This window comes from Lytechinus pictus, chromosome 2 (assembly GCF_037042905.1).
Source record: "Lytechinus pictus isolate F3 Inbred chromosome 2, Lp3.0, whole genome shotgun sequence".
In the NCBI taxonomy this organism is placed as follows: Eukaryota; Metazoa; Echinodermata; class Echinoidea; order Temnopleuroida; family Toxopneustidae; genus Lytechinus; species Lytechinus pictus.
In genome coordinates this window covers 70,047,171-70,068,557 of record NC_087246.1, presented here as the reverse complement: position 1 = coordinate 70,068,557, position 21,387 = coordinate 70,047,171, and the positions used below count along the sequence as shown (strand labels likewise).

Sequence of the window (21,387 nt, the reverse complement as noted above, 5' to 3'; positions counted from 1 at the left end):
TTAGAAAATATCTTTTAAAATTATACATCTGTAATATCCTGAAGATTTTTCCACATTTTATAGCATTGGTACAGATCCATTTAAGCAATTGACGTTATAACTGTCGAAAAATATTTTCGCTTGAGTGAGCACCACTTACTTTTGAAAAGTTAGTGAAAAAATGATTTGCGCAGAACTTTGAAATAGTTATGCGAATAAAAGTAGACCTTAATCATGAAGAACACATGGAATTTAGCTAACAAAATTAATTGAAGATATCCTTTACCTTTTCTAGATTGTTGCCTTGCCCAAAACACTTCGGAGAGTGTCATTGCGCCCCACCCCACTCCCCCACACACCGAGGCCATCGTGACGATATTGACTTTACACTGAGTTGTGATTTACATGAAATGGCTTAGGTTTGTATTTCATTTTGGTAATCATTTATAAGCTTGGGAAAAGTGTGAAGAAACAAGTATTAAATGAAAAAATGAAATGTAAACCCACTTTAAATGATAAAAAATGCTGGAGGTGTCTGATCTAAACATTTGTTTACATTCAGTAATGTCGTCAGATCCAGCTGGCACAAAAAAGGTAAAAGTTGTGCTTACTAAGTGTTAACATTTTAATTTGGGTGGCAAAATTGTTACAAAATGCTTGATGGTATCCGTTTTATTTCAATTGACTAAAAGTGCAAGTGTATGAGAAATGTTTCGCAAGGTAAGTTTGATTTTGCCTTTTCCTTGACACAGCGTGAAAACGAGCATTTTTGCGCAAACAGATTTCTGCGAGCTTTACAAAAATGGACAGTGCTCATTCAAGTGTAACATTCTGTCAGAAATGTTACTTTCATTGGATAGATGAGACCCAAACCCAAGAATATATGTGAAAAAAAAATTACCCACAAGTTGTATATTTTCTAATTCCCAGGGCTTTTTCAAAGTGTAAACTTTTTTTTTTGATACGCACTGTATAAGGGAAGACTAAATAATTGTTCAATAAGAATAATATTTAATGGGGAAGAAGAAGTTTTAACTTGAAAATTATGCCAATACTCTTAGAAACGCACAGTGTAACATTAATTTCAGGTCAAAAATTCATATATGATTCATCTGTTAATCTATTCAAATTCATCTATTCATCTTTTAGTAGTCATGAAAAAGAAGCAAATGTCACTACATAAAACAATGATAACTGGAAGTGCGAGGAAATGTACTTCGTGTATAATGACTTGAAAACGAAATGTTTATTGCAGCAAGATTATGTATCTAATTAAACAGACAATGCGAGCACCAGGAATGATGAACACATAGGCCCTATAAGCAAATTATTTTTCATAAAGTTATGAAAAAAAAAATCTTATGTAATTGTATATAACATTAATTTCTTCTCCCACCACTACGTTTCTCTTTCTTTCTCCCTCTTTTTCTCCTCCCCCTTTTTTTTTTTTGGGGGGGGCACGTGCCCCGTAGTTTTACGCCACTGCTTCTAATATATTTTGATTATATGATTTGTGGAGAAATGTTGAATATAAATACTTTCTTTGAAAAAACAACAACACAGTTTGTATATCTGAAAACACTCTCGATATCTCCAAGCAGTCTGTATATAATGGTAAAAATTCACAAAAATAAAGTATTCTAGCTCTCAGACTTTATAAAATGCGACTGAAGTAAGTTCCGATCTACTTGGTTTTTTTTTTAATATGCGGGTGGTGCGGACGCCAGAGGACGCTGACATGCGCACTGACACGAGCGTAACTTATCCATATCGACCCTAAGTCATCTGTAAAATCCGTAAGTCATGCGTTACATCCGCAAGTCATCCGTAAGTGGTCCGTTACATGTGTCAGCGGGAAAGCAGCGAATCCGCTGGTTTTACCCGTAACATTCGTAATTCATACGTAACATCCATAACTAATCCGTATCGTCCGTAACATGGCCGTATGACCTCAGCATGAACGCACTTTCTCTCAGTCCCGACGGTGGCGGGTGTGCAAAGAAGATCATGCCTACGTCGGACATGCCTGGAGGTGTCTTTCCAAGGACCATGGACCATGCAAGTACCAATCTTCCCATTAGCTTCGTGAAACCATGGACCTATACAGTTGAGCGAAATCACGTTCTTACGTAGAACAGTTCTACGAAAGACCCTTTCATATGGTACCCCCTGGATGTGTGCCCATTGGCACGTAACACGCCTTTGGAATTGCGATGTATTCACCGTGTTCAGCAGTGGCATCGTGACAACGCGATGATATTGTAGCATTATTTTTAGAACAGCAATGTGCGCATTTCAACTTCTCATTGTTGCTGTTGTTTGATGTGTGAAACCATTCACATTTTTCAGGATTCGTATTTAGTCGTGAAGGACAGATCTTGTAAGCTACAGGACCCAAAGAATGATGGCTGGCGAAACAACCTGGGATGCTGTTGTTGTTGGAGCAGGTATAAGTGGTAAGATATTGATTAGTTCAATTTATGGAAACTGGTTATCCTGGTTATCCAATTTTCGAGGGGAAAATATGCATAGATTATCGTTAATTACACATTAAATTATGAATGAGCAATTCCGCTACTTTTTACTGATCCCTAGGCCTACTTCTGTCTCTTACACTTCATGACTTCAGTACTATTTCATTTTTCCCTTGAACCTTTGAACCTTGAAGAGAGATCCCTTTCAGCAGCTTCCACGCTATCCCGAATGAAACACTGCGACCCACTGGGCAATTTGTTACCGATTACCAATTTTACCGGTTATTACCGGTAATATCACCCGGAAATTTGAGTAACACCAAATATTACCGTTATTACCATGTTATTACCGAAATTATAATTCCTGTTGATACCTGTTACTGTTATCACCCTGATGAAACCTACATTTACCTAGTTACAACAGGGTGATGAGGGGTAATAAGGGTAATGTTGAATGACTTTGATTGGTTATAACATTGCAAACTTTAGTAATAAGAGCAATCTTACAGCAATCCCAGCAAAATTTTCAAAGTCCAAAAAATTACTGTTATCACCCTGATGAAACCAACATTTTACCCAGTTACAAACAGGTTGATAAGGGGTAATGGGTAATGTTGAAACGCTTCCATTCCCAGACAGCAAAGTATCTGGATCACATACGGTTCTTATCTGGGATATCTGGGTCCCATATGGGCCCACATGGAACCCAGATGAAAACATATACTTGAACCCACATGGTGCCCAGATAGGACTCAGATGGAAACGAGACCTCCAACCCATGCGGAACCCATTAATATTGGGTAAATGGAGTAATATCAGATGGTAATATCAGGAAAATGCTGGGAATATTAGTTACTCATGAATATTCATTACTACAATAAATGGCCAAAATTTTAGCTAATATAGCTGTAATAATTAATGTGTTTATGTTTATGCAATTATTCCACCCAGAAAATTTTCAGAAAAATGTGTAGTTTATATATCATATTAGTCATAATCATGACATTAATTTTAGAAAAATGTTTTAGGGTTGAATAATTGTTAACCATAATTTGTCAAGTGTTGTAAACTCGCACAATATATAGAAGTAAATGACAGGGTTTGGTGGATAGGTGTAGGATAGGATTAGGATTAGGATGTAGGATTTTAGGATAGGATAAGATGATATGGCTTAGAGTATGGAGTTGTAAAAATGTGCTTCAATGACCCTAATGACACTAATTGTTTTTTTAATGAGCCGACATTAATTGGGTAATATTGGGTAAATGGAGTAATATCGGGTCCGGGTAATAACGGGGAAAGATTGGTCTACTATTTCCCCGTTACTACCCACTGGTGTTACCGTGGTAATAACTACGTTATTACCTGTTACAACCCGGGTAATATCGGGTAAAATGCCCAGTGGGGAGGTGTCAAATGGTGAAGTAATTTGAAATTTCAAAGTTCCTCTTGGTTTTACAGCATAAGAGACCCAACCGTACGTAGGCTGCATATCGCATGGCAGTGCGGCCCCGATGCGGCATCTCTAGCAACACCTGGGTTTGTTCTTATTACACCCGGGGGGGGGGGGCACTTACATTGACGATTGGATACCATGCGCGACCAAAAAAACACGTAAAAAGGATGTCTTTTTCACGATAGGGCACGTTACGTACGTAACGTGATAATGGTGTCAAAAACACAAAAATAATGAAAAAAAGGTATCTATTTCGCTAGTAAAATTACGTGTTTGGGGTCGAATTCACGGGGATGATAAAACAAAATTAAAATGTTTTATAAAGGATGTCCTTTTTGCCCCAACACTTCGTGTTTAGAGTCCGATTTGCGCGAGGTGTAGAAGGTGGGGTCGTTCTAAACCAAATAAGGAAAAGCCGACGACCGAAGGACCCGTAACAATAAAACATTCCTGTACTTGTTTAGGGGTTCATTTCAGGGAACATTTGCCAAAAGTAACGTTTTGTTACCAATACTTGTCAAGGGTATGGTTTCACACGCCAATACTTGTTAAGGGGCGCATTTTCAGAATATGGAAATTGCGTGTTTAGGGTGCTTTTCGAGACCCCATGGTCGCGCATGGTATTCACTCGTGAATGGAAGTGCCCCCCCCCCCCGGGTTATTACATTATAATTCGTTTCACTGCAAGAATAACCAAACTGAAATAAATGCAATATATCAGACATTATACCGTTGGAATGTGGCTGGAATGTTTTTTTCAAGGAGAAACTGTATTTGTGAGCATAAAAATCCAATATACTGTAGTACAGAAGGCTTCCAAGGAATATAAGAAAGGGGTTTGTCAATTAAAGTTTGCGTGCTACTTCTCTCTCGCGTCTCACTCGTTCTTCCCACATGCAGGCCCGTAACCGGGGGGGGGGGGGGGTCAGGGTCCCTCGGTTCCGTGGAATCCAAAAGCATGTAAAGATAAGGTGAGAAAAGGGACAAATGAGAAGGAGAGGATATAAGTACTATCGGTAGTAAAAAGGAGAAATGTGAATGAAACAAGGGGATTAAAATAGCCCGTTTTTAAGTCAATATGTAAAAATCAGTGGCGGATCGATCGGGGGAGGGGGGGTGGCACATCTGGCACCTTGCCCCCCTTGAGAGACATAGTCAATATTTTAAAGGGAATATCTCTTTCATACACAAGACAAAGTGAGGACCCTCTTCTTCTTTGCTGTCGAGTTTTCATTGGGAAAATGAATTCTCGGAAATTAATGTGCAGTTCTGGTTTACAAATGGTTATCTTAGTTCCATGGTTTTTATTTGGAAAAATGTATGAATATTTCAAGATAGAGGCTAAAATGAAATGGATTGATTGTAATTTATAATCAAATTTTAAAGATTTCCTCATAATATTCCAGAGAAACATGGTGGGTTTCTTGTAGGGGTCGTCCCCCTCTTGTTGTTAGAAAAGTCATTATGAGTGTGCAGAAGCGTGCAAATCGATAATAATAAATTTGATATCACAAAAATCGTCTGCTTCTCAATTTGCTGTTCCAAATCTGAAACATCTTAATTGAAAGGTATAATCTGCTACAAGACATCAGCCAACAAACGGCAAAAAGAGCAAAACATTCCTTTGTGAAGATCGGATTCGCCTTGGTAGTCGCTATTGTCAAAGCACCTGTATGTTATCATTAATATGCACATAATCAGGAGACGGCGACTATGATCGCATCAAAAGAATGATCGCGTTAATCGTCCATTTCTTATAGGTCCATGATAAACCTAATGTCATTTCAGATCGCGCTTTACGCTCGCAACAATTGTTTATTCAGATAACATCCCGAAAATTGGTAGGCCTACAACAAGTGCTGAGAATATTCAATTCAATCTATTCAAGTCCATAAAGATTTTTATTCGGGATATACATACATTTTATGACAAACTCTTGAAATGCATGAGTGAAAGAAATGCAAAAGCATAAACGGCAATTATAAAGAAATAGTGCACCATTACAAAAATGTATATATCAACAAAGAAAACTCCTACAAAGCACCATCTCCTCCCTGCAATTACCCAACCAAACAAGAAGGTAAAAAAAAAACCTGTCAGTGTGAAGAGAGAGAAAGAGAGGAAGGGAGAAAAAAAGAGAGAAAGGAAGGCAAGAAGAGCAGGGAGAGGACAGAGAGGGGGAGATTACCCCCGGAGAGAAAGGGAGGCATTGGGAACAAAACATTGCACGATCTATGTCATGCATATTGCATATCACGTCTTCAGGTGAGAATATAAAAATAATTTAGATCGCGCTTCGCGCTCGCATCAATTATTTATCCAAAATCCTGATTATTGGTACAGAAAAGTGCTTAGAATGTCAAGTTTTATATCAAAATATTATCAAAATTATGTACGTCTCTCGTGAGTCAATGTAAATAATCTTAAACAGGTCCCTTTTCTTGTCTTAAGGTCAGTGTATCACGAACTTCAGCTCGCGCTTCACGCTCGCATTATTAATTGTCAGTGGCCGCAGAATAGTTTTGAAAGTGGGGGTGGGTGGGTGAGCCAAAAGTAGGGGGAGAACTGACCGTGCCAAAAAGTACAATCAGCCCACCCCCCCCCCCGTTTCCGCTGCCCCTGCTTGTTTACTTACGACATAGAAACACATCTAAAAATCGCTCTGAGCGTTCACTTTTCAGGTCTGAATACAAACACCATGGCCCCAAGAAGCGGGGTTGCTGAAGCACCCACATATTTTCCTGGTGGTGCTGCATGTGTTATTCTCCATAGGCAGCTTCTCCCTGGAATTCTGGTAGGTGTGACAAAATATAGAAATATAAGCAAAATGACCTACATGAATACTGATTACTGAAACCCCCTTTTTTTTGCTAGTGAAATTTCTCTGGATCAAAATGACCTTCATTTTGTAAATGAAACCCATTTTTTGCTTGTCAGATTTACATCAGCATCCCCTGTAATTTTTTTTAAAAGGTCCCAGGGCCCTGACATACACTATCCAAAAGTTTGAGTTTGCAATTCCCTCTCATTCAATTAAGCGGCTGATCGGGGAAAATGTGGATGAATCGAGCCCCCCCCCCCCTATTCGGGAAAGCTGGAACTGCCCCGGTATTATTGGAATTGACTATATACTAGAAAGGTTCACCCGTTCTTATTCGGAACCCCTCAGTCCATTCATGCACATAAAAGAAAACTGGCAGAAAGCCTGTCTGGTCTGTGATCAATTCACAGTTTTCTCTTTTGTGTGTGTTCACCGGGTCATGACAGCCCTTTTGATGAGTTTCGTGTTGAAAGCCTAGAGATGAAAGCAAAAAATCTTATTTTACTCCTCTTTTTAAACAGTGGCAGAGAACACAAAAAAACTTAAGGGGGCAGACATTGCCGAATGGGGCAAAATTTCTTTAAAAAACTGCGATTGAACAAAGTGATTTTTACCTTTTAGATGTAAAAATATAATTTGGTGATTGATTTTGACATAATATGAAGTAGTTCAGTAAAATAACAATTTATCTTTCTCGTTTCCTTTTAGTTTCTTTGATTTTCTCCTTTTTGTCGTATAATTTGTTGGTTCCATGGCCCATAAGCCCCCCCCCCCTGTAGAGGAGAAAGTGTAGATTGAATCATGGTCTTCTGAAGCGGGGGTACTGGGGTGTTATTCTCCTATAGGCAGCACCCTTGGATTTCTGGTATGTGTGGCAAAATGGAGAACTATAACCATAATGACTTTCAATTTGTAGTGAAACCATCTTTCTTGCTGTCAACCCATGTAACAAAAAATCGTTCCCAGGGTCCGGGAAGAAATAAAGGTATACAAAGGAGGTAGAGATTTGAGTTTTTTAAACAAATTAAACCTTCACCACCCTGTTAAAACCAAAACATATATCAATGTTTGTTAATACCTATGTCATTCAGTCTTTTTGCTTATCTTCTATGACTATATTTATATTGTTTTATGTTTTTTCCTGTATGTTGTTGGATATTTTTTGTATCAACAGGGCCATGTTAAAAAAGTGTATTATCTGAACATGTTTATCCTGTATAAAGATATCTTAATACATAAACATAAATAAAATAAGTAAACCGAACTACAGTGTAAGCTTAAACCAGAATTCATATCTCGAGGTAAGAATTCTCTAAATTTTCTTTAAGAGGAGGTATAACAATAGCGATGTCAAAATTTTATCCTTTTTTTAAAGGTTTATCAGCCGCCAAGCTCTTACATGAATCTGGCCAAGATGTACTGGTACTAGAAGCAAATGATCGAGTAGGAGGACGGACTCTCAATTTCTATGTGAGTGTTCTGACTTCTGAATTTGAAATGTTAAATTAAAAAAAATATATATGTTTTTTTTCATAGCACTTTGAAATGTTTCAATTCAAATTATTGATAAATTAATAGACCAATAAATTTACCATTTGTTCAAAGAAACGAAGATAGACAAATACAAGACTAATATAGACTCATATTTTATTATTTTTTCCATCACCTCATATCAAATTGTTAGGAATATTGCCCCTGACATTAAATATCACTCATTTGATCAGACCCCAACAGTATGTTTAGTATTAGAATGCAAAAAATAAATCTCCATAAAGCTAATGTAAACTATTCATGGTGTTTGGATACATAAGGAAGAAACAAAAATATTTTGTGTATACTTTGGTCCAGTGATGGTGAAATTAAAGTTGCATTTTTCTGTCTCCACAAATCACTCTCGTCATTTCTCTGGTTTATTTGGTTATCTGCCTGTTCAAATTAGATTTTCGTTGTAAACACCCTTGCATATTGAACTTTCTTTAGATGATCATATTCCCCCCCCCCCCTTTTTGTTCCTTTTCACTTTATAATGTCACCTTCAAAATCTTACAGGACGAGTCTATAAAATATGCCGAATTGGGCGGGGCATACATGGGACCCACCCAGGATCGCATCTACCGACTCTCAAAGGAACTGGGTATCGACAATTTTCACGTCGAAGACGACGGTGACGTCATAGCTTACAACAGGGTAATTAATAGTTACTATAAATGCGAGAAATATATCAGATATTACGCTTAATTGATTCTTGACTTAAGCGCATTCAAAACCATTAATGTTTTCGTCTTAATCAAGATCTTGAATGGGTTAATTCTGCGCATCGATATTACAGTTAACTGTCCTCATAGGACATGTTGGAAAAGAAAAATCAGCAGGTATAAATCTTTGGCAAGCATGGTGATCATGATGTACCGTGTAGAGTACTTAACATTAAATTGTCAAAATTGTTTAATTTTTCAAAGTATATTAAATTCAAGTTTGATCACATTTTCACTGATCGATCGGTTTATTCATTTATGTATCATCATATTAATCTAAGAATGTTCCCCTAAAAAAAATGACCACATCCACCTAATAACGGCCCTGGATTCATCTGTTGCCACTTGATGTCCACTCTCTTTGTCCTCTTTCCTTGGTCTCATCTCAATCACATGATCAAAGCCTAATTTGTCTATAGGGTCATTCTCAGAAAAATGCTACAATTGATGGGAGGAAAAATCGTAAAAATGAAGTCTAGAAAATGGGTTGAAAAATACATATTGTGAAAGTACCATGTATGAGAAAGTGGCAACAGAAAAGGGGCATGTCGCTGTTGCGTCAATTTGAAGTACTGACCGGATTAACTCAAGCACTGTATGTCAACGTTACGGAGGTTAAATCGTTAGCATTGTTCACTTATGTTACTCAATTAAATCACTTTTGAAATGATTGAAATAGAAATGCACACCATTTAGTTTCAGTGTGGTATCAACAGTTTTATTTACTGAAGCAAAAATGTTTGCAAGATAGCAAAAATATTCAATATTCTTTTTCAGAAGCAGGATTTTACCAAATAACATTTAACAAAAAGTACCATAAAAATCATTGCTCATCTTTCGTTTAGTTTAATGTTCATAATTTGAATGAGGCAACCTTAAAATAACTTTCATCCATAACCTGAGATCCTAAGCAACGCATGACCAATGCTGGGAATCAAAATATAGTTTACCATTAAATCCTCTCGATGGCATTTAACCTTGTCAACCTTCGTTACGGAAGTTAAAATCAAGTTACAAATTGCACTACTTATTCTGTTAGCTTAGGAAAATCCATATTAAGGTATTGGTATAACATTTTTCTTTTAGTTTATTGAAGATGAATGTGGAACGCATTGCTTAATTTCCCTCCCCCCCTAAAAAAAATAAAAAATAAAAAATAAAAACACAACAGGAAACGGACAACTGTCATTTTTGTTGTCGTTCTTGTTCACAGTTGGAATGAGAAAACCGAATAACCGGGCCACAGAATTGTAGTTCATCTTACAAGTTTCTGGTCCTAAGTAATCCTAAGCAAGATCCTAAGCAATGCATGACCAATTCTGGGAATCCCAAGATACTTTACCATCAAATCCTCGAGTGGCATTTACCCTTGTCAATCTTCGTTACGGAAGTTAAATTAAGTTACAAATTGCAGTATTTATTTGTTAGCTTAGGAAATTCCATATTTAGGTATTCGTATAACCTTTTTTTAATAAATAAAGATAAATGTGGAACGCATAGTTTAATTTGCCACCCCCCCCCCCAAAAAAAAATGTGAAAAACATAAACAGGAAACGGAAACTGTAATTTTATTGTCGTTCTTGTTCAAAGTTGGAATGAGAAAACCGAATAACCGGGCCACAGAATTACAGTTCATCTTTAAAGTTTCTGGCAATAAACAAAATGTAACAATCGCAGTCCCGTAACCAGGACGAGTTCTCTTGGTTACGAGGACTCCCGCCGCTTGCCAATAGTAAAAAAAGATAGAAAAATAGGGGAAATTTTTTTTTAAAAAGGACATGGGGAAATGAATAATAAAAAAGTAAGGTGAATGAAACAAGAGGCTAAAAATTCACAAATACATAAATTATTAATGGAATCTATATGATCTAATCGCGATTTTTTTTCATTAGTTTGTTTTATCGAGATACGCAATTACGCATCCTATTTGTGATTTAAAAAAAAATGATGAATAGCTAAAATGTTTGATTATCGAAATACGTATTTCATTTATAAATTCCAACAAAGCGTGAGTGTTTGAAATACCCCTTTCCATGTTTTCATGTCAGTAGGCCTATATCGATTATTCAAGCGCTTTTCATGCACATTAAAGGGGTCATCCAGGCTGAAAAATATGATCTCGAACAGATAATAAGCAGATAAACAAAATACTGCAAATATGATCAAAATTGAACAAGAAATAACGAAGTTATGCCATTTTAAAGATTTGCATTATTTTAGTGAAACAATATAGTCTATGCATATCTTCATGAATATTAAAAGAGTTGATTGATGGTGTACATACATGTAATCCCCACTTGTTTTTTTTGTATTGTATTGCATGAAATTATTTTTTATTCAATTTATATCCTCTTTATTTGAAAGCGTGCTTAAGATGTCTGGTTTTCATATTGGAATGACACATATTTTCAGCTCGCGCTTCGCACTCACTGCGCATCATTTCCTTAGCAAGACACCCATCCTTTTTATGATTACAAAAAGTAATTAGTAGAATGTCCCATTTTGGGGACTAAACCTCAAAAAGCGCGCGTTTTACCTTTGCAATAATTGTTTATTGGATATATATCTTGTTCTCAAATTACAACGTCCAAAAATGATTGTTTTCATATCAAAATATGAAAAATTTACAGTCGCATCAATTAAGATACCCATCCTTGTGATTGGTACAAAGAGTGTTTAGAATGTCAAGCTTTCAGTCAGAATACGAAAAGAAAATCAGCTAACACTTTGTACTCGCATTAATAGTTTATTCAGATAACATCCTGATCATTTTTACAAAAAAATGCTAGAATTTCAAGTTTTCAGGTTAGACTACACAAGTTTTAGCTCGCGCTTTGCGCTCACATTTTTGATCGGTGATACATTAACCCTCCTCATGAGTCATTGCAAACAGTTTTTCCGTCTCTTTCCTTGTCCATGAAAGCTTATTTGTTTCTCATTTTTCCCTTTCTCTACACCATTTCTGCCGACTACAGCATTAGACAAAGCCATGCCACCTGTTCTGGAACTAGAATCGTGCTATCAATCTTAGCAAAGTACAGCAAAGAAGTGTTTTAACTTCCGTAACAGTAATTGTTACGGAGGTTAATGCACTTTATATAGCAAAGGAAATTAGAAATCTTAAGTTCTAAAGAAGATGCCAATATTCAAAATTTGTAGTATGAATTATTTAAAATTCTAAAAGCATTAAATATCATATATAATTCTCGGGAAATTGTTTTTTGCTGGCAATTTTCCCTCTTTTCAAAGTGATGTTGAAAATAAGGTGTGTAATAATAATTTGACAAGGATGAATAGCTATCATTTTTATGGGTAAATAGGTGGACGGTACCTTATATGATTTATATCTGTATGATCCAGAGTGATTCAGTAAAGCACAAATTTGTAGCATATTCAAGAAAAAATGTTACGGAAGTTAATGCGTTACGGAAGTTAATGTCTTTATGCTTGATGGTCCAACGTGGTCCTTATTTAGTAGCCATACCTTTGAAAATTGTATTTATTATGAAATGTGTCTCTTATTCTATATAATACTGAATCCTTAACAGAACTGCCAAAGTGCATATTTTCTTATGGTGCGTTACGGATGTTAAAGCTGTTTAGTCATACTTTTTATTTTTTAAGAATAGTCCTTTATTTCCGTGTAATACAGGAAACACATAGGATAATTCCCTATCAATTATTTATTAATGAATATCACTCTAATTGTAGACACATTATCACATAATATCATTCAGTATGAATGGGAGAAAAAACTTGTGGCAGTATTCGTTACGGAGGTTAAAATGAATTTGGGACAAAGTTAAAAGTGAAATTAATCACAAAGGGATCATCAAATACTAGGATAAGCGCAGTATGTCGGACGTTTACACCAAGCTGCCCTCACCAGACATTAATGTAGGTAAGAAATACAGACTACTTAGGAAAGAGAATGATAGTAAAATCTAAAACTGACCCGAGACAGCGTCGATTCTAACAAAAAGCAAAAATAAAAGGCTTTTGTAATAAAATTAGAGCTTTACTAGTCACTGGTCGCATATGCTTTGTGGAGCTAGTCTATTATTGTCATTTTCTTGATAATATTTTTGTAGAAAATGTTCAGGGTTGTGAAGCTAGTGGCCATAAGATAGTCGAGACACGTTTTTTGTGAATTGTAACATTTTTTTGAGAATGACCCTATAACTTACAAAAAAAATATATATATATCAACATTACAAAATGTATTAGATGATTTATAAGAAAGGACATACAGTGCATGGCTTTGAACATAATATTTCTGAAAAATGCACCCTTTTGTGAGTCGTTGCATATTAGTCGATTTGACAGTCCCATAGGCTCAATACACCAACCTAGAAATGTTCTTTCCGATGAAGTTTTTATCTTGATTCGTGTTCCTATGGAGTCCTAGAACAAATTCAGCTTGGTTGCCTATAGTTGCTGTTTGGGCAATTTTGCTAATTTGCATAAATCCAAAATGGCCGCCAGATGCCATCTTGAAAACCTAACTTTTGAACCCCTTTCCACAAAATGATGAGTAATGACTCGTTTTAGGGGTTTAGATGTGTGAAGAACCGATTTCTGGAATCATTTTTGCAATATAAGGTCATCTTCAGGTCAAATCCAAGATGGCGCCAGATGCCATCGTGAAAAATTGACTTTTGATCCCCTTGCCCCAGAATCATGAATAATAACTCTATTCGTGAGTCATTTGGTATGTTGATTCAATTTATGCTGTAATTTTGCATAAAGGATAATCTTCAGATCAAATCCAATATGGCCGCCAACCGCCATCTTGAAAAATTACTTTCCGTGGCTTATACGTGTAAGAGCTAATGTAAAGGGATTTCAGTATAAGAGTACTCATTTCTTTTATTAATTCTCACGTTTTTGTCCCATAATAATGAATAATCCCTCTTTTCACGAGTTATTTGGTATGTCGATTCCATTTCTGTAAATAATTTTACAATATATGATCATCTCCAGGTCAAAATAATCGAACATGGCCGCTAAACGCCATATTAAGAAAAAAATATATATTTCCCGAGACTATCGAACCTTGAAGAAGTACTCTCCCTAATAAGGTTACTATTATGTATGGGAGCTCATGTAAGGGGATTTCAGTGAGAATGATTCATTTCTTTTAATCACTCCATTTTTAGTTCGAGGTCAAGTCACGTCTAAGATGGTCAGATGGTTGATAGATTTCGTCATTAACCGCTTACTTTAGAATGAAACCATTCAAGGTTTCTGCTATGATTTCGAGAGTTCTAATCCTTTTTTTTTCTGTCCAACCATACGTTTCCAGTGAAAGGACTTTAAAGTATTATTTGAATTAAAAATTGATTTCTCCGTATTTTTTTCTAAAAATTAATTAACTTATTAACTTTCTTTATAATTATAATTGGACTTTTCCTCCTGACAAGAGCCATTAACTGTCAGCAGGAGTGCACTATTTAGCCTCCTGCAGATGATAGGCTCCCCCAAGACTGTTCCATGGTCAGGATGGATCTCATTCGTAAAATGTTGTACGGAAACGATGTCGCCCCTGCCTCTCAAGAGGTGACGGAACAAGACATAGTCATACATAACAGCTGCCTGTCCTGTGCATGTAAGGAGTTTGGATCACCCATCCGCCTGTGAGACAGAAATCCTGATCGACTCAAGACACTGACTATCCTCCAGATATCTATATCAACAGCACGCACTCGTCTGTTTGTGGTGGACTCCTCACCTACCTTGGATCGACTACATACATGTAGCTCCCTTTCACTGGACAAGTATACAAGCACCGGGATAGTAAAATATGTCAGTCATGGCCAAGCTCCTGTACGGAAGTAAGTCCTTGAAAACGTACGCCGACCAAGAGCGGCTACACACCTTCCATGTCAGCTGCCTCGGACGTATCATGCACATTAAATGGCAGGACAAAGTGAAAAATACAGACGCCCTTCAGCGTAAGTACTGGCGTCCCCAGCTTATTCTCGCTCCTTAGTCAAAGGTACCTCAAATGGTTGGGGCATGTTCGCCGCATGAAACCTTGGCGAATCCCTTCTTGGATTCGCCAAGGTAAGGTGAGCTGTGTGACTGGTCTCACCCCCATCGGTATATTAAACCTCCATTATAGAGACACCTGCAAATGTGACATAAAACTTGCCGGCATAGACAAGAACACTTGTGAAGATGTAGATGATAGTCGCCATTCTATGGAGAGCTACTAAGTACAGGGGTCAAGACATCAGAAAATAATCGGAATGCTAAATTGGCAGACCAAAGACCTAGGAGGAAGGCTAGGGCAGCATCTCTATCTAAACCTGTCTCAGCGCCATCCTCCTTCATCTGTACAAATTTGCTATAGATACTGCCACTCTAGAGTGGAGCTCTACAGTCACTCTCGAAATTGTAAGACCTAGCGCTACACCATCGTGTTTTAAGGGGAACTGATGCCTATCAATCATTGGACACATTGATTTAGAAAAAATATTGAGAAAACACTTTCAAATTTAAATAAGACTCTAAAGTCTCTTCAGTACAAAAGTATGGATGGACATTAAAACAATTAAAATGCATGCGAAATGGATCATAGCCCATACCTAAAGAGGATTCATTCTAAGGTGAGCAGTTAATGTCGAAAACTGACATCTCAGATGTGACTTCCCCTAATACTAAAAATTGAGAATTAATACAAGAAATGGGTATTCTTACTGAAATCCCTTTACATTAGCTCTTACACGCATAAGCCTCGGAAAGTAATTTTTTCAAGATCGCGGTTGGCGGCCATCTTGGATTTGATCTGAAGATTATCCTTTTAGGCAACATTACAGCATAAATTTAATCAACGTACCAAATGAGTCATGAATAGAGTTATTATTCGGGATTCTGGGGCAAAGGGTTAAAAAATTGATTTTTCAAGATGGCGTCATATGGCGGCCATCTTGGATTTGACCTGAAGATGACATTATATAGCAAAATAGACAGCATAAATGGATTCTACACACCCCAAAACCCCTAGACAAAGGTATTTCTCATCATTCTGGGGCAAGGGGTTCAACTTTAATTTTTCAAGATGGCATCTGGCGGCCATCTGGGATTTGACCTGAAGATGACCTTATATTGCAAAAATGATTCCAGAAATTGGTTCTACACATCTCTAAACCCCTAAAACGAGTCATTACTCATCATTTTGTGGAAAGGGGTTCAAAAGTTAGGTTTTTAACATGGCAACTGGCGGCCATTTTGGATTTATGCAAATTAGCAAAATTGCCCAAACGGCAACTTTGGGCAACCAAGCTGAATTTGTTCTAGGACCCCATAGGAACACGAATCAAGAAAAAAACTTCATCGGAAAGAACATTTCTAGGTTCGGAGAATATAAAATCGAATATATTGGCGATTTAGAACAACCTTACGTTTATCCTTTAAAGATTTGAGGAGTTTATATCCAAAAAGTGCAATAAAAGGCTCTATGTGTTTAGATTAGTGAACAAATATAAATTACTAATTTCTGACTAAGTTCAAAGATAATATCGGATACATCCGCCCTGTTTTAGAATACTGTGTGCCTGTGTTTGACGGAAGTTTAACTTGAGACCTTGTGTACAGAAACTAGAAAGAATCCAGAAAAGGGTTTGTAAAATTATCTTAGACAAACGTTATTCAAAATATGAAGATGCTTTAAAACGATGCAAACTGGATACACTAAAAGAGAGACGTGAACAATCATGCTCTAATTTTGCAGTATCTGTGAGCAAAAATCCACATTGTAAAAACCGGTTACCGGAAAGGAACGTTGTTGGCATGACTTTACGCAAGAAACAAAAGTATATTCAATATACAAATGCAGGACCTCCCGTTTCAAACACAGTGCAATACCCATCAATCTCCTTAATAACTCGTGAAGTGCATATTTTCATTATAATTTCATTTTGTATACTATATTTTTCTTAATTTATCATTATTTTTTTAATATCATTATTACGTTATTGTTTTATGCTACATGTGCAATTGTTATACTTTTGTAAATACATACATTTCAACTTTTTAGCTGCAGCATGCGTATATTTGTATTACTTAAAATAGATAAACCATGAAATGAATGATAACAGTCTACTCACCGTTTGGTTAAACTGCTGCATATATTTTTTTTTAATTTCCACCTAGTTTTTAGGCCCTACTCATTTCTTATCTAATATCTACCTTTCTTAAATTTAGCATCTATATTTAGATGAACTCTTTATAAACATTTTTATATAAACTTTTTTAAACAAATGCAAGAAAGTAGGTAAGGTAGACGAAGTAGAAATTAGACGATGTTGATATAGACGCACAGATGGCCCACAAAGTGTATACACCAAATGACGGTTGGACCAAATTAATAATCGATCAAGTAAGATGCATTCAGACGTTCTGATAATCAAACTTCTGCTAGTAGACCAAGTGAATGTAAAAACTACTAGTTCATTCGTTTTGGTTTAGATGTACATGTATAATATACATCCTTAAGTCAGATTGTTTGTGCACCCGAGAAATATCTTACTGGTATATCTGCATTATTTCATACAGGGTATATGGCGATATTTATCTGGACAATGCCCTGCAACTTGGAACCCTCTACTCTTCATAGACCTAAATCATTTCTATCATCTTATTGATGAGATGGGCAAAAAGGTAAGATTCAATCTATGAACTTGAATAATGCAATGCTCATCTATAAACACGTTTTAATAACTTTATAACTTAAAAATTGCCGTTAGATTCCAAAGTTATATGTTTTATCGATAAATGCTCAGTGGTCACTTTGCGTTCAAGCTAGGAGTTGAAGGGTCAGAGTATAACACAGGTCATGTGCGTGCTGCATTCCGTTCTCGTTATTTTCATTATACAGACTGGTTCTCAAGACTCTGCCACAGTGTGGAGGTACTGACCTAGTATGTATCTCGTTGGTGCAACCGGTATACGTGAATAATGACCTACATTATGAATGATGTTTTAATTGGGCTTTTCTCCTCAACTGAGATTTCTTTGTTCTCGGCTTATGCATGCCTCCGTTGTAACTCGTAAACTCTCCACTGACATGTCCTGGCACCCCCTCCCTCCGGGGGGGGGGGGGCACTTCCATTGACGAGTGGACAACATGCGTGACCCCCGGCCAAAACACGTAAAAAGGATTTCCTTTTTAACGTAATAAGGGTGTCAAGAAAACTAAAATAATGAAGAATAGGTATATATTTCGCTAGGAAACTGACTACGTGTTTCCGGTCCAATTTGCGAGGGTATAAAAGGAAAATACAAAAATTCGATGTACTTTTTGCCCCAACACTACGTGTTCAGGGTCCGATTTGAGCGAAGTGTAAAAGCCGACGTCTGTGCAACGTAAACAATTAAGATATATCGTCGACTAGTTTTGGGGGTCTATTCAGGGAATACTTGTCAAGGGTATCGTTTTGTTTCCAATACTTGTTAAGGGTAGGCTTGGTGCATTTAAAAACATGGAAAATACTTGTTTAGGGTGCTTTTCGAAACCCCATGGTAACGCATGCTATCCACTCGTCAATGGAAATGCACCCCCCTCCCCCCCCCGGGCACTTTCCTTATTGGCATATCATATGAGAGCACCTTCTCTCTTAAGCATACATTTTCTGGAGCCTCGTAGCATGAAGTTTAGCAATTGATCATGGTGATAATTTATATCATTAATTACCTTGTAATTTACGTATGACCAATGATAATATTTAGCCTGGCGACCAATCCCTGTGATTACTTTACACGGTCCTTGTTAGTGTTATTAGTTGACAGTTGCTATTGTCCCGGACGAGAGAAATCATTATAATAGTGAATCAAAATACATTTTGATTTATTATATTTACTATACATATTTTATATGTGTAAATGTTTTAGATTCCAATGGATCGTCCCTGGGACTTCCCTGAAGCCGAAGAATGGGACAACATGACAGTGAAAGAATGGTGCGATAAGACCTTCTGGTTCCAACTCACCAGAGACACGGTCGCTGTCCATTGCTGTACTGGGTTATGCTGCGAAGCTAGTGATCTATCACTGCTTTACTTTCTATGGTATATCAAAGGATGCTGTGGTAAGATGATTTACCTACATTTCACCGTGCATAATATAATTCATTGAGAATCTTTACCTATAAAGGCTTGGTCCCACCTACGGATGCAAAGAGGATGTACAACGAAAAAAAAAAAAAACATCTTGCCATCCGTTGGAAACGCTATGCATTGGTTGAGTACTCATTGCATACGTGTTTCATATGCTCTATCCATCGAGCATCTGTTCACTGTGATTCTGGAGTCACCCCCGAGAGTTTGCTCGTCCGTCCGTCCGTCCCTTATGCGAACAATATTTTTTGCCCATCGGCCTCTGGGACCGGGTTTAATCACCGATCCCAATAACGTTAGTAGGTTACACATGAGGGGGGGGGTGGCTTAACTAGGGGCCATAGCTAGACCCCCTAAAAGTTTCACGGCCCCCCAAAAAATGAGGTGGTGTGGAAAGGGAAAATGCGAAATAATTATTTCTGAGTATTTTGTGACTAATGATCTTTCACAAAATCAAATTTTGGTATTAAGAAGGTCTAAAGTTTTGCTTTTCTCGCAGCATTTTACAATAGTTATTTATGCCCCATACGCTATGTTAGGCCCCTCATTTTTAATTATAATTATTATCATTTTTTTAGGGGGGGGGTTCATTATAGTGATTCTGATTCTCGCCTTTCAAACAGAGGGTTGTGGGTCTCCTTCAGCAAGAAATTTACCCACACTGTGCTGCACTCGTCCCAGGTGATGTGAACGGGTACCTGGCAAGATTAATTCCTTGAATGCACTGAGCTAAAGGTGGGGTAATAATAGCAAGCGCTTCGTATCCTCGGGTAAAAGTGCTATATAAATCCAGCTATTATTATTATTTTTACGCCAGCCCACTGAATTACGTAATGATAAGTTCATAATTGTAACAATCACGTATTAATTCTGCTATTATCTTTACTCATAATTCACCATGCATGACCAAGGGTTGCATCAGGTTTGGAGGAGGGGGCAAGAAGACTCATCTATCAGTTTGATTTTTTAAAATAAAAAATGGTCATTGTCGGAAGCGGCGCCAGAGTATTTTGATATAAGACAAGACTACACAAGGACCTGGAGATAACTTAGTATTTTTACCAATTGAATAATACTGGTAGTAGTTAGTTTTATACGACCTAGACTTAGTCTGCTTTGCAAATCCTTCACTCGAGTTAAGTGGTCTGAAGACAAAGCCTACTATAACTTGTGTGCTGAAGCCCACTGGCAGAATTGAAACAGCTAGCATGCGTTTAGTCTTAGTGTGAAGACTCACTTGTTCAAAGTTTCAATCAAGGTATGTGCCTGCAGACTAACCTCTACCTGTCTTTTTGTTAAATTCTTTCTTCTCTCATCCGTTTGTCCGTTTTCTTCCTCTTTTCCCTTGTTCCCTCACTTCTTGAAAAATCATATGGGGATATTATGAAATGGGAAGTTACCAAATATTTACCGTCCACATGTGAATGTATTTCAAAGGGGAAAATATCGCAGTCAAAATTAAAATGCACTCATATTCGAATTAATTTTTTAAAGGAGTGGAAAAGGGAAAATATCTCATTTTCATCATGGAATTTTATATTTCAACTTGTTTTTGTATTATCTTTTCCAAAAATTCTTGTTGTACAGGATATCTAAGGTATTCATCCACAGTCAATGGTGCCCAGGTATGTTTGAAACTGAAACAAAATATATTTTTTCTTGATTACATTAAATTAATTTAGGTGCCCTATCAAGGGCTCAAATAAAACATACACACACACAAACATCTGTACAACAGCTTTGGCAACTCTTGTATTGACAACTTCACAAGTGTTCTCTTCATTCATTTCTTTCACCATATATTATACTGAAATATGTAATCCGACAACTTGGTTGATTTAAATTCGAGTCATTGCACGAATATCGTCTGATTGTAATTGATACCATTATTACTATTACTATTACCTTTATTATTATTATTATTATTAGTAGTAGTAGTAGTAGTAGTAGTAGTAGTAGTAGAAGTAGTAGTAGTAGTAAAACTAATTATGATTATCATTATCATCGTCATCATCATTGTTTGCTTAATCCAGCATTCGTTATATTTCAACTGTATTGTCTCTTCACCAATATTCAAGAAATTAATTTAATTTCCATCATAAATGTACATCAAATACGAATACAAATCAAATATAAATACAAATCAATTGCAGATATACTAATAACAAAAGCTCGTTCAAAATAGTGTGAAAATCCGCTGAGAAACACGGTTCGCATAGCATATTAAATGACTTTGAAATAAACGTTTGAAGAAATCTGATAATTCATTAAAGAGATATACGAC

At 36.7% G+C, this 21,387-nt stretch overlaps 1 protein-coding gene across 1 annotated transcript in view; it reads left to right on the top strand.

Moving 5' to 3' along the window:
* Window positions 1-1,681: 1,681 nt before the first annotated feature.
* Window positions 1,682-21,387, top strand: part of LOC129253718 (amine oxidase [flavin-containing] B-like) — a 34,268-nt gene continuing 14,562 nt past the window's right edge. Inside the window, exons 1-6 of the mRNA XM_064095533.1 lie at window positions 1,682-2,435; window positions 8,106-8,200; window positions 8,780-8,917; window positions 17,545-17,649; window positions 18,880-19,075; window positions 20,691-20,728. Coding sequence (XP_063951603.1) covers window positions 2,381-2,435; window positions 8,106-8,200; window positions 8,780-8,917; window positions 17,545-17,649; window positions 18,880-19,075; window positions 20,691-20,728 — 627 coding nt within the window. The 5' untranslated portion in view covers window positions 1,682-2,380. The remainder of the gene's footprint in view (window positions 2,436-8,105; window positions 8,201-8,779; window positions 8,918-17,544; window positions 17,650-18,879; window positions 19,076-20,690; window positions 20,729-21,387) is intronic.